Source organism: Eublepharis macularius, chromosome 2 (genome assembly GCF_028583425.1).
Source record: "Eublepharis macularius isolate TG4126 chromosome 2, MPM_Emac_v1.0, whole genome shotgun sequence".
In the NCBI taxonomy this organism is placed as follows: Eukaryota; Metazoa; Chordata; class Lepidosauria; order Squamata; family Eublepharidae; genus Eublepharis; species Eublepharis macularius.
Genome location: NC_072791.1, coordinates 202,260,614 through 202,273,251, shown reverse-complemented (window position 1 = coordinate 202,273,251; position 12,638 = coordinate 202,260,614). Strand labels below are relative to the sequence as shown.

Here is a 12,638-nt window from a genome sequence, read left to right as displayed (position 1 = left end):
TAAGTGGCGGAGATTTCCTTCCTGTCCTTTCACATCTTCAGCTTCCCCCACCCCACCCCCATTTTATTTTCAGCCAACATCTAAAACAAAATCATCCGAACCGCCGCCTCTTTGTGTCAGGCTCCCAACGACAGTCTAGCGGGGTCTGGACGGGGGGTGGGGGGAAAGTACCCTTAGAATTCATTAGCTATTGGTTAAAGTCTGCCTTGGGTAAAATTTCAACTCGGTTTTATAGCCTTCTATTATGACGCAAGGAAAAATTTACGACCTTTGCTTGAAAAGGAGTTCAGGGCCTTTTCTCAGCATTTCAGAATGGGCAGCAGATGCCCTGACAGCCTGCATTGTTCCCAGTAAGATATAAACAACCAGTAAATCTTCGCCCAGTTCCCCACACAAGCAGCTTCCTTAGGCAAACCTTCCCCTTCTCTCGCCCTCCCTTTCCTCTCGCCCGTATCACAATCTCTCATCATCAAGGGTAAACATTGGGGTGCCCCCCCCAACACACACACCCCATATGCCTAGAACAGCTCCTGACCAGCGCAGGGTTGCAAATCAGCCAGAGAAGGGGGACCTATTTGTCAAGCATTTGACAGCTAAGTTCATTAAGTATCTCGAAATATAAAAGAAAAGAAAGAAAATGTGTACATACCAAGCTTCGCTTTCTTTCTTTCTTTTATTATTTGTAAAAAAAAAATAATTTTTTTTTGTTCCTTCGGCTGTAGCCAAAAGAGCTAGGTGTGCATAGAAAGAGCCTGCGCCCCTTTGTATATTATATTCTTGGGATCTCTTCAGTTTTCAAGTCTGATAGAGTCCTTTCCTTGGCAGATTAATGACGACTCCGTGTTTCTTAAGGGACGCGCTGAATTAATTATTTCGCCCATCACGTGGTCAGGACTTGGAGAAAAATCTATTCTTATCATCTTCCTTGCACTTTGAAAGGCTGTCTGCGGTGACTCTTCCCTAGCAAGACGATTTGGGGCTACATGGTTATATTTAAACCTCTCCCACCTCCGCCACCAGCCTCTCCCCCACCCCACCCCTCAAAAAGAGCACCAGCAAGGCAAGCAGCGGTCGGGGGAAGGTTTGGCCAACATGGCCGTTGGAAAGCCGGGCGAGGCGCTCCGTTGGAAAAAGGTCCCCTGTTTACTGGGAAGGGGGATTTGCTCTGGGCTGGCGGGCTGGCTCTCTCTGCCTCCCCCTCCTCGCCCTCGCCATAACAACGAGCCGAGAGGCAATCTGCAAAATGATATTGATGCCTTCGGAGGGACCGGAGCAGCCATTCAGAGGAAGGAGCCGGGAAGCTTCATCATTACAGCATTTCCCGAACCTGGGCTGGCCCTGGAGATGTGGATGCGCCAGCACACAAAGATCCATCCCCCAGCCCCTTCTTGGTCGAGAGAGATCCCGCTGTAGCCGCAGCAGGGGCGGGGGGGGGGGGTCTGGAAACAGGAGTCCGGTGGCACCTTCAAGGCGAAGTTGATGCCTTGGAAGTGCCACTTTATTCCCCATGAAGGGAAATCGTGCTTTGATGTCATTCACCGGAGCTCTTGTTCAGTGAGGCACCTTTGACTTTGGATTCCTGCCCAGCGTCTTCAGATTAGACAAGCCATGTTTGTGTGTGAGAGAGAGAGATGGACACACACGCAGACACACACACACACACACACACACAGAGAGAGAGAGAGAGAGAGAGAGGTCGCTGCTGGCTGTCTTTGTTGTTGGAAGTTCGCAGGAACTTTCCCTGTAATTTTCAGAGTGTCTGCATGTTGATCTCTCATTGGCTTGACAACAAGAAGGCACACGACCCTCAACCCCCTCCTTAGAGCCTGGATCAAGTCTGATCCCCCACAAGTATGTGGTCCGCCACAAATATATCTCCTATACACAGCAATAACCCGATCCTAAGGGCGGTTTACTCAAACGCCAGTGAACATTTCTTCTTGTCAATGGGCCCATTCCAAGCCCTTCAAGTAAATCAGTTTGTTCCAACGGGTCCAAGCGCTTCTTACTGAATTGTAGATAGCTTCAGGTGAGTAGCCGTGTTGGTCTGCAGTAGAATAGCAAGATCTGGATCCAGCTGCACGGTATAGACTAACTAGATTTCCAGGGTATGAGCTTTGGAGATTCAAAGGGAGCTTTGACTCTGGAAAGTTCATACTCTGGAAATCTACTTGCTCTCCAAGGTGCATCTGGACTCGAATCTTGCTCTTTTACTGAATTGTAAGCATCTTGGTTCCAATCAGAGGCTGCAATCCAAGACATGTTTTCCTCTGGAGCGGTTTCCTTCCTCACCAGAATAGAACTACTCCCAAGACAAAAGAGGCAGCCCAGCTCCACCAAACCTGCCTTGAATTCTGCCGCTGATATCAATGAAATATGTTTGGTACCTATTGCATCAGGAGTGCATTAAAACATGGACCTACATATGTCTAATTGAAATCAATGGCAAACATGGTTGTTGTGGGTTTTCCGGGCTGTATTGCTGTGGTCTTGGCATTGTAGTTCCTGACGTTTTGCCAGCAGCTGTGGCTGGCATCTTCAGAGGTGTAGCACCAAAAGACAGAGATCTGTGACACTGAGAGATCTCTGTGACACTGAGAGATCTCTGTCTTTTGGTGCTACACCTCTGAAGATGCCAGCCACAGCTGCTGGCGAAACATCAGGAACTACAATGCCAAGACCACGGCAATACAGCCCGGAAAACCCACAACAACCATCGTTCTCCGGCCGTGAAAGCCTTCAACAATAAATGGCAAACATGGTTGAGGATTCCAGATTGTGCTGGAGGTTATTCCAAACTAAGTTCAAGTAGACTTACTCTCAAGAAAGGTGCCTTCTTTCATATGTTAACCAGCAAGAATTAAGAATGCAATCCTAAGGACACTTCCCTGAGTGTAAACCTTAATGAGCAGACTACAGTACTCTGTAGACCTGTTTAGGATGGCGCAGTAAATCCCACTGAGTTGGCTGGGATTGACTTCGAAGTGAAAATGCTGATAATAGGGCTGGAAGTCTTTCTGGAATCAAAAGCACAGACCAATGTCTTCAGGCCTGGAGGCCAGATTGTTTCTTGGAGCTTCTGGGGAGTCTGGCGGCCACATGGGCTGCGCATTGGGGAAGGTCTTGAGAGCAAGTGTGAGAATGTGGACTTGAAGCCCCCTTTCAAATGCTGCCTCATTTGGAGGCCCTCCTTGAGTCACACTCTTTCACCTGGGTCCACCTTCTGCGGTCAAAACCTGATAATTCAGCACAATCTTGCGGACTGCAGTGGGCAGGATGGATGTCATACAGGCGACAGGCACAGCTCTGCCCTGGGCCTGGTATGTTTTTCAACAAAACCTCTCTTTTGGAATGAGAATTGGCTTAAGATTTAGTTGATGGTTACTTGGCTCCTAAACATATTGGCCGGAATTCAAAGTGCTTCTTTAAGCACACAGGAACCCAGTGGGATTTTTGTTCACTGCTGATGGTTTTCTCTTAATAAGATTCTCTCTCTCTCTCTCTCTCTCTCTCTCTCTCTCTCTCACACACACACACACACACACACCACAATCTGCCTTGAAACTCTTCACATTCAAACGCAGTTTGCAAAGACATTTGGAATGCTGCTCTTTGACATTCTCAGGCCTCCTTGGACACATGGACTTCTATCTAGTGCCCTCCTCACCAGAGCTACACCCTTTGAGGCCTATTGGCTCCTGTGGACCTAGGTGGGTTTTACTCTGCTAAGGGGGGCACTGTTAGTCACAAGATTCTTTGGATCCTGGCCAACACATGGAAGTGAGTGGTGAAGTGAGTGGGGCTTACTGTGTTCAGGGTCTGAATATAAAGACAGGAAGTATTATTATAGGTGCAGTGCAAGAGAGTGAAAGTCATTTAGATAATGTGGGGTTTAGAGGATTTTGCCTTGCCGCCTCTTCCCTTCAGATATTAGGCCACTGATCCACTTTTATATACGAGTAAACTCCACTGAAAGAAGGGAGACTCCATTCCCAGTATGAGTGTCATACTAACCATTTATACATGGAAGTAACTCTGACTGAGATTTGTGGGATTTATTTCTGAATACTCTTAAAGATGGACTAGAGAGTCCTACCCAAACTGCCCTGGAAATAAGCCTTGTGGAACTCAGTGGTTGCCAAGAAAAGACACTTAAGACTTGGAGGGTTAGGCTTATTTGGGAAGAGGCTATGGTTGTCTACTCCGGGTTGGGAAATACCCAGAGATCTGGGGAGGGACCTCAGCTGGACAGAATACCATGGAGTACACCCTCCAAAGCAGCCACTTTCTCCAGGGGAATTAATCTCTGTGGTCTGGAGATCAATTGTGATTCCAGGAGATCTCCAGGCCATACTTGAAGGTTGGCAACCATAGCTTAGGCCCAGCTGAACTCATTGAGTCTTCTTATGCATAAACATGTCTCCAAACATGCAACTGAGTGTTTAACTAGGGCAACATTCAGCAGAATTGTTGGGGCCTGGCTTAAAATCATATCAGTTAATCAAGTGGCCACAGCAGAGGTAAAATAGTAAAGAGTCCAGTAGCACCTTTAAGACTAACCAACTTATTTGTAGCATAAGCATCTGACGATGAGAGCTGTGGTTCTCGAAAGCTTATGCTACAAATAAGTTGGTTAGTCTTAAAGGTGCTACTGGACTCTACTGTTTTGCAACTACAGACTAACAGGGCTAACTCCTCTGGATTAACAGCAGAGGTAGGCACATGTGGGGAATGGTCAATTTTAGTAATATTTCACACACACACACACACTCTCTCTCTCTCTCTCTCTCTCTTAGGATTTGATCATGTTTATTCCTTTCAAATTTAGCAGTGCACTCCTAAGCACAGTGAAGTCCTTATTATAGGAGTGTGATTCTACTTAGAAATTGCGCTCGAGTGGTGTGTGATTCTGCTAAGGTTTCCACTGTAAGGGTCAATATTTGATATGAAGCACATCCTATTTCCATCCCAAACAGAACCACTCGTTACATCTTTTTATTGCAACCAATATAAGGAGGACTTACACCAAAATCATTTGAATAAATAATGTTTTAATCAGAGGCAGCAAACAACAACAAAAAATGTCCAAGTCTAGAAAACATCTCACAGTAACAACAGAGAACTGCCACAATGCAGCTTGTTCACAAAGGTCCTGGTATTACACAACTTTGCATCCCTAAGAAAACGAGATAAACAGCCTAAGGGATTCCCTCCCTTTAGCTTGGGAGCAGGAGCATTTCGGCATCCTTCAATATAACCCCCAGCCAGCCACGTCATCAGCATTCCCTCCCCAACCCAAGCGAGATGATAAGAAATGAACCTTGTCTTCCTTTTCAAAATCCATCCTGGGCCAAATGTTTATCTCCCAGCCCCCTCAAAGGGAGGAATCTCTTTGATACCAGGACGCTTCCATCATCCTCTTCGGGGGATTGACTAATACAGTTGCAACCAAGATTTAAGACTTCAAAACCCGAGCTCAAAGGGATCTTCTTTCCCCCCTCCAAAACGACTTTTTTTGACTCCGAAAAAAACCCCACATTTGTCCAGAGTCCATTAACATTACAAAAGGACTCTGGGGCAGTTCTGTTGTCTTCACACGTCTGAAGCTCACTTCGTTTAGGTCGAGAATGGGTGGGTTACATTGTGAGGTCAAATTGGTCCCATTGGTTGTCCCAAACATGTTTACGCGGTCAGGCAGTTCCACTATGTTCCGTGGGACTTCTTTCCTCATTTAGCATTGCTGCATTTACAGTTGAATCCCAATCAGATTTACTCCAGTCTAAGCCCACTGATTTCTATGGGCTTAGACTGGAGTAACTCTGATTAGGATTGCACCCTAAATCTTATCCAGACCACCATTGAGTCTACACGGGTCCGTACTTACTAGGGGCAAAATCCCACTGAAACTAGTGGAACTTGTTTTTGAGTAAACATGCGTTGGGTGCGTCAGTTTCGTTGCACTCAATGGGGCATAACTTCTGGCAGGCATCTTTGGGATGGAGCAAAGGCCAGATCTCTCTCTCTCTTTCTCTCTTCCCCCTTCCATCTTCAGCTTCTCCTGCCCCTTCCCCCCAATATTACCATAATATTATTCTAATACTGCGATCCCTAGCGCACTTACTTACTAACAATGCAATCCTATGTCTGTTTCCTCTGAAACAAACCCCACTTGGTTCAATGGGATGTGCTCCAGCGTAAATTGGCACAGGATTGCAGCCTAAAGGGTTTGCTTCTGAGTAAGTATTGCTTTGGATCGGGTTGTAAGGAAGCCGCGATTGTTGGCTTCCGCTCCAAGATAACATGTTGTTGCTGCGCACTAATAATGCACCCCAGGCCTTAGGTCGACAAAAAAGGACTTCTTTTTCCTGAAGTCCAGTAAACGGGGTTCTTACAAGGGCCTGGACTCCCCGGGAGCACAGTGGCCATCCGAGGTTGGCATTTGGTTTCTGAAAGAATGATTTCAAAAAGCAGAGCTAACATTGCGAGCCAAGGGCTCGCCAAGGGCTACATCTCGCTGCTTTTCTGTGCTTGAGAAAAGGAAAAGGGACCGGGGTTCCGAAAGGTTAAGGGTTTAGAGGTCAATCCTCCCGGCTGCAATACGGCTAATCGAATAGAAAATTTGTCCTCTGGATGAACCTGTTTCCACAATTTAGCCGAAGTTCAGTAAAATACCTTTTCAGCCTCTCGACGTGAAGGCGTCAGGAAAGAAGACGTCCCCGCTATGTACGGACCCCGCGCTTTTTGTCACTGGACACAAAGACCAGAATAATGCAGGAATATCCATCTTTAATATCCCGACGGGCAGATATTCAAGGGGAGCCCGGGGGCAAGGCTGAGATGGAAGGCCGGCCGCGCCAAAGAGAACAAAGGCAGAAGGGGCCGAGAGCCGTAAAACAAAGAGATCCGAGAACCCCCCGATCCTAAAGGCGTCCAGAGAATCGGAGCTTCGGCCCTGCAGATTTCCACTCCCCTAAGGAACGCGCTTAGGATCGGGCTTCGCGGGAAGAAAGGAGGGCTCCCAAATCAACCTCGAGCTCCCACGACCGAGAGCCACTCAGTTCATCCTTTCGTTATTTGGAAGCCGCTCACGGCTTCTCTTCCCATTCGCTTTGCTTCCCCCCCGCCCTTTCCTTTCTTAATCCTGTAAAACCTTCCCAATCTGGTCTACTCTAAAAGGGATCCTAACCTAAGATACCTCAAAGACCAGTGCAGACGGTTTCGTTTCCAGAAATCCGAAACGTTCGTTTCAATCCAAATGTTCGTTTAAGGCTGCCCCCCTCGGCGCGCACACCTCCCAGCGAGGTTTGCTTCCCAGTAAGCATATTTAGCATTGGGCACCGGAATCAGAGCAAACGAACCAACCCGTCTGCGTTTTCCAATTACCACAATATCCGTTTTGGTTTTGGTTTATTTGATCTGTGCATTGTTGGGAAAGGGTCCCCCTAAAAACGCCCGCCACGGCTGGCTGCAATATGCGCGGAGCCCTTCAGTCAAGGTCTGTCTCCTCGACCTAGTTTTTCCCCCACCCTGAGCATTTTCTTCGAGATTTCTTTAAGAAAAAATAGCCAGGCTCCTCCATTTGGGTTTATTGGTTTGAATAAAAGAAACACAGTTTATCGCCCAACACATGCAGTCAATCACTCCCCCCTCTTTTTTAAAAAGATAGTGTAATTCAAAATATAGAAATGAAACAAAAGAACAAGAAAAAGAAGTCACAATGTGTCTATGCAATAAACTTCACAAATCACTTGGAATAAGCTATTCGATTTTTTTTATATTGTTTTGTTTCTCTTTACAGTTTTTTAAGAGGGGGGTTGTTTTTCATTAGAAGACCTCGGCTCAAAGCATGACGTTTTCGTTTTTTAAAAAAGGAAACATTTTCAGTCCCTTTCATCAGATAAGGATCGTAGCTCCTGCTCAGCCTCTTAAAGATCCAGAAAGTATTTTCATATGTACACAAGAATCAAAAAACAAGGTCGGGGAGAAAGAAAGTTCTCTATTATTATGAGCCTCAGCGACACCGAGGGGAGAAGGGGAATATTCTTTTGCACTCTTTTTGGTTCGACTGTTTCCTCCCTGTTTCCATTTTCTAGCCAACCAATAAATAAATACACTAATAACAATTTTACAAAAATAAAATAACCCGTTTTCGTTTCATGTTCTTAAAATATTTCCGAGTCATTGGGGGGGGGGGGGCGCTAAACTTTTTTTAAAAAACAAAGATAAAGCAAGGGGGGGATAAGAGTTCACGCTTTCTCCATTAGAGTTCTCCAAACGCACAACCCACCGAGTGGGGGGGGGGAAGCAAGATTAGCAGTACCCCCAACCCAGAGAGTGGAGCACCCGAAAGCCTTTCCCTGCAGATAGAAGGCCAAAGGGCGTGCTTTGCAGGGCGGGGAGGGCACTGCTGGCGTCCACAGGAAAAGTCTTATTAAAAATATTTCTCTCTATATATCTCTATCGTTTCCTCACCCTCCGGATGCAGTTTGTTTGGATGCTGTTCATCAAGATACAGGACGGTTGGGGTTTTCTCCAAGTACCTTGAAGCAGGATGAGGCCACTTGGGGAGCCTGCAGCAGATTTCCGCTTGGCCAGCTCCTAGGCTTTGTGCGGGTGTGTGAGAGAGGGCTCGCCTGGGTCTCCGGCTGTCGGTTCAGGAGAGTTTCGCTCCGGATCCCACCAGTGAAACGGACCATTTCCCAGCCGCCTATAAAGTGATCAAGTCCGTTTGATGCTCCTTAGAGACCGTCTGTAAGCGCTGGCTGGAAGCGGCGGAAACCCCTGACGACCGGCCCTTCGTGTTGGGCAGTTTATGGTCCTTTTTCCACTTCATCCGTCGGTTCTGAAACCAGATTTTGATCTGGCGCTCCGAGAGACACAGAGTGTGAGCTATTTCGATCCGGCGGCGCCTGGTCAGGTACCGGTTGAAGTGGAACTCCTTCTCCAGCTCCAGGACTTGCTGCCTCGTGTAAGCTGTTCTGGAGCGCTTGGGTTCCCCGCCGGTGTAGTTGGGATTCACTGAGGGGGAGAGAAAGAAGAGACAGCGCTGAAGGACAACCGGCCAGCTAACCTACCCGCTACTCTTTCTCTTTCCCGGCAGATCTTCCACTCGCAAAGCCAGGCGTAGTGATTAACCAAGGCCATGTGGAGGTTATAGACACTATTAACTCGGCTAGTGAAATAGTGGCTCTTCCTCTCTTTCCCTGTCTTTCCTTTCCGTCTCCCACTCACTCCATCCATGCGCAGGGCGCTGCTCCAAGTCCCCCAGCCTCCTGCTGAAATGGAGTCGCCATGCTGCCCCCAGCCACATGGCCAAGGGCCTGTTTCATCAGCCATCAAAATTTATGGCGAGGGTAATTGACTACCTCGCTTTGCACCCCACATCTCTCCTGCTGGAGCCTGGACGGAACTTCGGAGGGGTGGGGGCGAGGAAGAGGAGGAGGGGAGGGAGGAGGAGGAGGAGGAGAGGCGGCTGGAAGAAAGTGCTGCTTACCTGAGTTAACGTGGACTTTCTTCATCCAGGGATATACCACCGCCGGCTGCTTAAGCGCCGCTGCCCCGTTGGGGTTTTTGAGGCTCTGCTGCTGGCTGCAGGCGCGGGCGGCCTGCATGGGAGGCGGCGGGCAGTGCTCGGCTGGCCCGGGGAAGTGGCTCGGCGGGCCGGATTGCTCCTGCCCGTGACCCCGCGGCTGCCCGGCCGAGCCCTGGGCGTTGCTGCAGCCAAAGGGCTGCTCGCCGTAGCTGGGGCGCGAGTAGAGCCCCTGGGGCGGGAAGTCGGAGCCCTGCGCAGCCCCGTAGTAGTCGGAGCCCTGCTCGGCCAGGTAGCTGTTCTGCAAATACTCCTCGCAAGGAGGGAATTTGGGGTCCACATACTTGGAGTTCACCATATAGGAACTCATGGCCATTAATTTCGGGAGGTGGAAAATACTAATTTTTCTCGTGTTGTCTTTTTTTCCCCTGCCACAGAGCCCTCCTACTCGCTGTCAAGTGAATAAAGTTAGGCGCCCACGTGAGCGGCGCAGCCAATCCGGGCCGGAGAGGGCTTGATCACTGGGTTTGTGTCTGGACCTCAGAAGGTCCACCAATTTCACTAACCGAGACGCGGGAGATCGAGTGGACCCGCCGCGCTCTCCCATTGGTGCCCCGCCCCGCCCCTTCCAAGGGCGATATGAATGCCATAAAGCGCGACTCATCAGTCCAGGGCCGCCTCACTGCCCCCCCACCCCTGTGCCCTCCCCCCCCAGGTAAATCAAAGGCTTTTGTCTTGGCTGACTTTTTTCTAACCTTTGATGCCCTTCCATATAAGTTTTTGGCAAGCCTATGAAAACGTTAGTGGGTTACGTTTTGGGGAGGGGGGATTGGGGGTGCTCAGCCAGAGGAAGATACAGAGGAGCGAAGCGAGCTTTCACAAAAACTCAGAGAAAGGGTAAGAAAACAGAAGACGACGACATCAAACGGGAGGGCAATATGAGGCACAATAGATCTGCCCTGTCTTTGTTCGCTTGGGGTCAACCAAAAGTTACCAGAACCTAGTTGGGCAGAATCAAATCAGACAATGAGTAACTAGCTTCGAATTTACTCCCCAAAGGGAACACAATTTTGGGTTGTTGTTTTTTAAAAGCCTCGCAGAAAACAACGATTTGACAGCTTTGGGTTCAATTTTAGAGGAAAATTTGCATTTAACTCTTTTTTTTTTAAAAAAAAACCTGCAGTTTTAGATAATGCCAATATCGTATTGTTCTTAGCTTCCTCCCAGCTCCAGAAGAAATAAAATGTACTTTTCTGATTCTAATGGTATCGAGGCATTGGAATGAAAAAGAATTTCTAATATCATACATTCGTTCTAGGCACCTTTTGTTGTGTTTTCATTAAAAACAAAACATTATCTGAGCAATTAGCGCACATACCCCATTGTTATACTAATTATATTTAAATGAACAGATTTATGATGGGATGTGCCCCTAAACATGAAACAGGAACTCTGAAGAATTGTCCTAGCAAAACAACTGGAGATAATCCACCATGCAAGTTATAGTCTTCTACCTTTAAAGCGGCTAACCGTCTGCAGAAAGGTGAAGTTTTTGCATCACCCATATATTCCCCTAGAATCGAATCTGTGACTATATAAATACCACACAAATTCGGTTCTACAGGGTATATATAGACAACGTAATAACATGCCGGTTTCATCTACTGAGGGCAACAAAAAGCAGCGCCGCTGTAACGTTGGAATTCCTCTAACCTTCTTCCAAGGATGGCAAACCTAATCAGTCCAGGTTAAAAGTCTGAAATTATGGATCTGAAGAAGGTAAAGATCTCACAGGAACACAAACAATATATATTTATCTATATTATTTTGGGGGTGGCAGTGATCTTTGGAACGATTTCTAATCACAGGCTTCAAATAGCGGGTGTTACAAACCCCCTGGCAGACGGCATGGTTGCTTTAGCATTTAAATAGGCACAGAAAGAAATGTAATTGCATTTAAAATTTCCATAGATAGGTGTTTAAGTACATACAATAACGGAACCTCAGCTAATATGTGAAAAAAGTCTTCATGACTCCAAATAATAATAATTACAATAATTGAAAAATCTCTCGATCGATAAGGATGTTCCTTACAGGAAAAATTTCACTTTTAAAACGAATAAAGCCTAATGCTATATTTATGTCATCGGCTTGGCTTAAAGGCATTTCTCCGAATAACGGAGATTCCCCTCCTTTTAAAAATCGCTTGTTTTCTTGCAGTCGCGTTTATGGTGAAGGGCAGGGCACGAGGTCAGGCTAAATCATTTACAAACATATCCCAGCGTTTCATTATTTCTGCTTTGTCGACAGAAGCACAGAAGAGTCCAAAAGTTCATGAATTGTAGCTGACCCGGTTCCTCTGACCTGCTTTGCCGTCACCTCTTTCCCCTTCTCGGGCTATTCGAAGAAACGTGGGGACAAATTAGCTGGGTGGGGGGATCTTACACGTCTAAATTGTGTAGGGCAGTTAGGATCTGTGACTAAAGTGAATTTTTTCCTTTTTTACTTCAAATTAAGGGCTTTTTTAATTTCGAGAAATAGACGAGAAACAGGAGAGAAAGCGCGTCTCTAAGGGATTGCTGAACCCATACCTATGGGGGGGCGGGGGGCTGAGCAGGCATTATCATTTCTATGGGGGGAGGATGGGGTGGAAGGCACCCCCTCCTTTGCTCCTTTTGATGAATAAGGAGTTCAGAAACACTGAATAGGTCAATGGGCTAAAGCAGCCAACTCTAGAGAAGACGCAAGGTTCCCCAATAAAATTTACTTTTTATTGGGGAATTGGGGTGTGCAATCCTCATGGAACAGGGAGGATCAATAGTATCCGGTAGAGAATGGAAAAGGAGGAAAGAAATCGCCCGAGTATTCTGTGCAATAGCCACACATTTTCATATTTGTTAGACGCGGTGACCTGCGTTTCACCTTTATTGCACGACTTGCTCAGACAGGTCAAAGCCAAAGGAGTTATTGATGAACAAAAACGTTAAATATTCACCTCCTGCTCAACTGCCCGTACAAATGCTTTTGATCCATCAGGCCTTTTTTTTTTCCTGGTTCATAATCAGCCGGCTAAACTTCAGTTTAAAGGAGAAATTTTCAAATAAAACCA

The 12,638-nt window shown here is 47.1% G+C and overlaps 2 protein-coding genes across 3 annotated transcripts in view; both read right to left on the bottom strand.

The window, feature by feature from the left end:
* Window positions 1–12,638, bottom strand: part of HOXD3 (homeobox D3) — a 49,372-nt gene that overhangs the window by 20,361 nt on the left and 16,373 nt on the right. The window lies entirely within an intron of this gene.
* On the bottom strand, window positions 8,200–10,176 carry HOXD4 (homeobox D4). Its single transcript, XM_054972428.1, has 2 exons — window positions 9,494–10,176; window positions 8,200–9,018 (listed from the first exon to the last, which is right to left on the bottom strand). The coding sequence occupies exons 1-2, from the start codon at window positions 9,903–9,905 to the stop codon at window positions 8,708–8,710; spliced, it is 723 nt and encodes a 240-aa protein (XP_054828403.1). The 5' UTR covers window positions 9,906–10,176; the 3' UTR covers window positions 8,200–8,707.